General features: G+C 34.5%; 1 protein-coding gene across 1 annotated transcript in view; it reads left to right on the forward strand.

Moving 5' to 3' along the window:
• The window catches only part of LOC104501592 (E3 ubiquitin-protein ligase MIB1), a 21,607-nt gene extending 19,950 nt beyond the window's left edge, over positions 1-1,657 (forward strand). The window contains exon 9 of the mRNA XM_010145429.1: positions 1,366-1,657. Coding sequence (XP_010143731.1) covers positions 1,366-1,506 — 141 coding nt within the window. The 3' untranslated portion in view covers positions 1,507-1,657. The remainder of the gene's footprint in view (positions 1-1,365) is intronic.
• The last annotated feature ends 521 nt before the right edge of the window (positions 1,658-2,178 follow it).

Raw genomic sequence — 2,178 nt, forward strand, 5'->3', positions numbered from 1 at the left:
TCCTGCTAGCTCATTATTCTGGTATCCTGGAGATTAAAATAGGCATTTGGCCAGATTCCACGCCAATATAAACTCTGTATAAGTAGACTGATGGTGAATATTTTTGGTCTACAGCTAAGCTGTTTTCTCTAGGAAGTAATACCTGTTGATTCCATAGAACATATGCTTCAAGGTTATACTGAATAGAGTTCTTCCTATGGATTCTCTCTCTCATCAGATGAAAAAACTGAAATAAACCCCCAGTGATGAGTACGGAAAGAAGTCACAAGTCCAAGGTGGTGATAAAAGTGAATTTGCATTTGAAATATGACCCCTGTTAGTATTTCGTATTATATATGAGGTCAACATTTGTAAGTATTAGATATGTCTAGTGTGTCTCAGATCTGATGACATCTTAGGTTGGTTTTGTTGTACTATAAAATGGCTTTAACAGTTATCATCTGTCATCACATATGTTCATTTACTAACTTTTGATAAACTGTTATAAATTAAATCCTAACATGGCTGCAGTGTGTTTATGGTGAAGGAACATACCTTACCAAAACTTTTTGCATGTGACAAAACGTGAAGGCCATTGTTCCTTAGTGGCTTGGTACAAAAAAGAACGTTGCCACTGAAGAACTTCAGGAGATCTCTTTTGAGCATTGGCTGTCACTTTAATGTTCAGAATTAAAACTGATTTTAAAAGTTTGCTGTGCTGCTGTTATGACTGAAGGTCACAGATTTATTGTATTGTTCTTCATTTGAAACTTGAGGTGTTCTTTTCCTTTAAAATCTTGGATTAAAAATCTAGATAACTTCCATGAACAAAGACTGAAATTACCAGTATTGAATCTGTATAATATTGGTTATACAGCATTTTTATTACTTCTGCATGTGTTCAGTGCTTGTTGTTTAAAGGTAAGTATATGAACAACTAGGTAGCCTGAGGAGAAACTGGTTAATCATTACCCAGCCATTGCACGCATAGTGGTGTTTGTTCTCTGGAAGATTACATGAAGGGGGATGTTGCTAAAGAATGCCTTAATGATGCAACTTGGGTAATGATATTGAAAATGTGAAGTCAGCCTGCTACTGGATTGTATTCCTCAAAGGGATCATATTTGGAAAAAAGCTTCATAGCGTTTGTTTCATGATGGGATAGCAGATGGGGTAGCCCAAATAATTTAAGTCAATGTGAAGCAAAAATATGATTAAAAAAAAAAAATTTAGTTTTCAGGTTAGTGGATGGGTTATGCTGTGGCAATGATCTGCTGTGCTTAAGGTGGCATATTTATTGTTAAATTACAATAATTTATGTATTGCATATTTCATGCTGTATCACTACTGCTATTGACTATGTAACCTGTCAAAAATCTTTTACAGACTATGTGTCCAGTCTGTCTGGATCGTCTGAAGAATATGATCTTTCTCTGTGGCCATGGAACGTGTCAGCTTTGCGGAGACCGAATGAGTGAATGCCCTATATGCCGCAAGGCAATTGAACGAAGGATCCTTTTATATTAAGTAATGGAACTAGTGTCTCTTATTATCACATTTTGGTGATTTAAATCTCCATGAGTTTGAAAGGCAGTAAGGGGTTCTAATGAAAACATTTCTAATACTGTAGCACAGGTTCATTACATGGTAACTGTCTAAAGACTGTGAACACATCAAACAAGAGAGCAGTATTTGAAGAGTCAGCTTTAAGCTTTACTCTTAAAAAACATCTAAGCCTGGAGCTAATTTAAAGCAGTCTTTTTTGCATTTTCTTTCTGTCTTCTTCCTCTTAAAATTTAAAGAGACAATTTTATTTGTTTTCATTCATGTTTTTTAATGCATGTATCAGATGTCAAGTAATGTAAGGGGGTTTTTTATATTGTCAGTTAATATCAAATATAAATACTTTCTGGAGAATGTTGAAATTTCCTGTGACAGTTATGATTCACAATAATTTCTGTCTTGAAATATACAATAATACAAAATCAATACAAAGAGTATACACAGTAGTAATATACACTACTCCCATAAGATCAGTCTCAAAATATAGTGATAAGGTAATTCTAACTTTACCATGCTCTTTATTGCTGAGGATGGGTTGGAAAGGCAACAGTACTAAGAAAAACCTAGTTTAGAAACATTATGTCCCAAAACTGACTTAGTCTAAGAGGTTCAACCTAGCTTAAAGAGTGATGATCT

Source organism: Buceros rhinoceros, unplaced genomic scaffold (genome assembly GCF_000710305.1).
Source record: "Buceros rhinoceros silvestris isolate BGI_N320 unplaced genomic scaffold, ASM71030v1 scaffold18511, whole genome shotgun sequence".
Classification (NCBI taxonomy): domain Eukaryota; kingdom Metazoa; phylum Chordata; class Aves; order Bucerotiformes; family Bucerotidae; genus Buceros; species Buceros rhinoceros.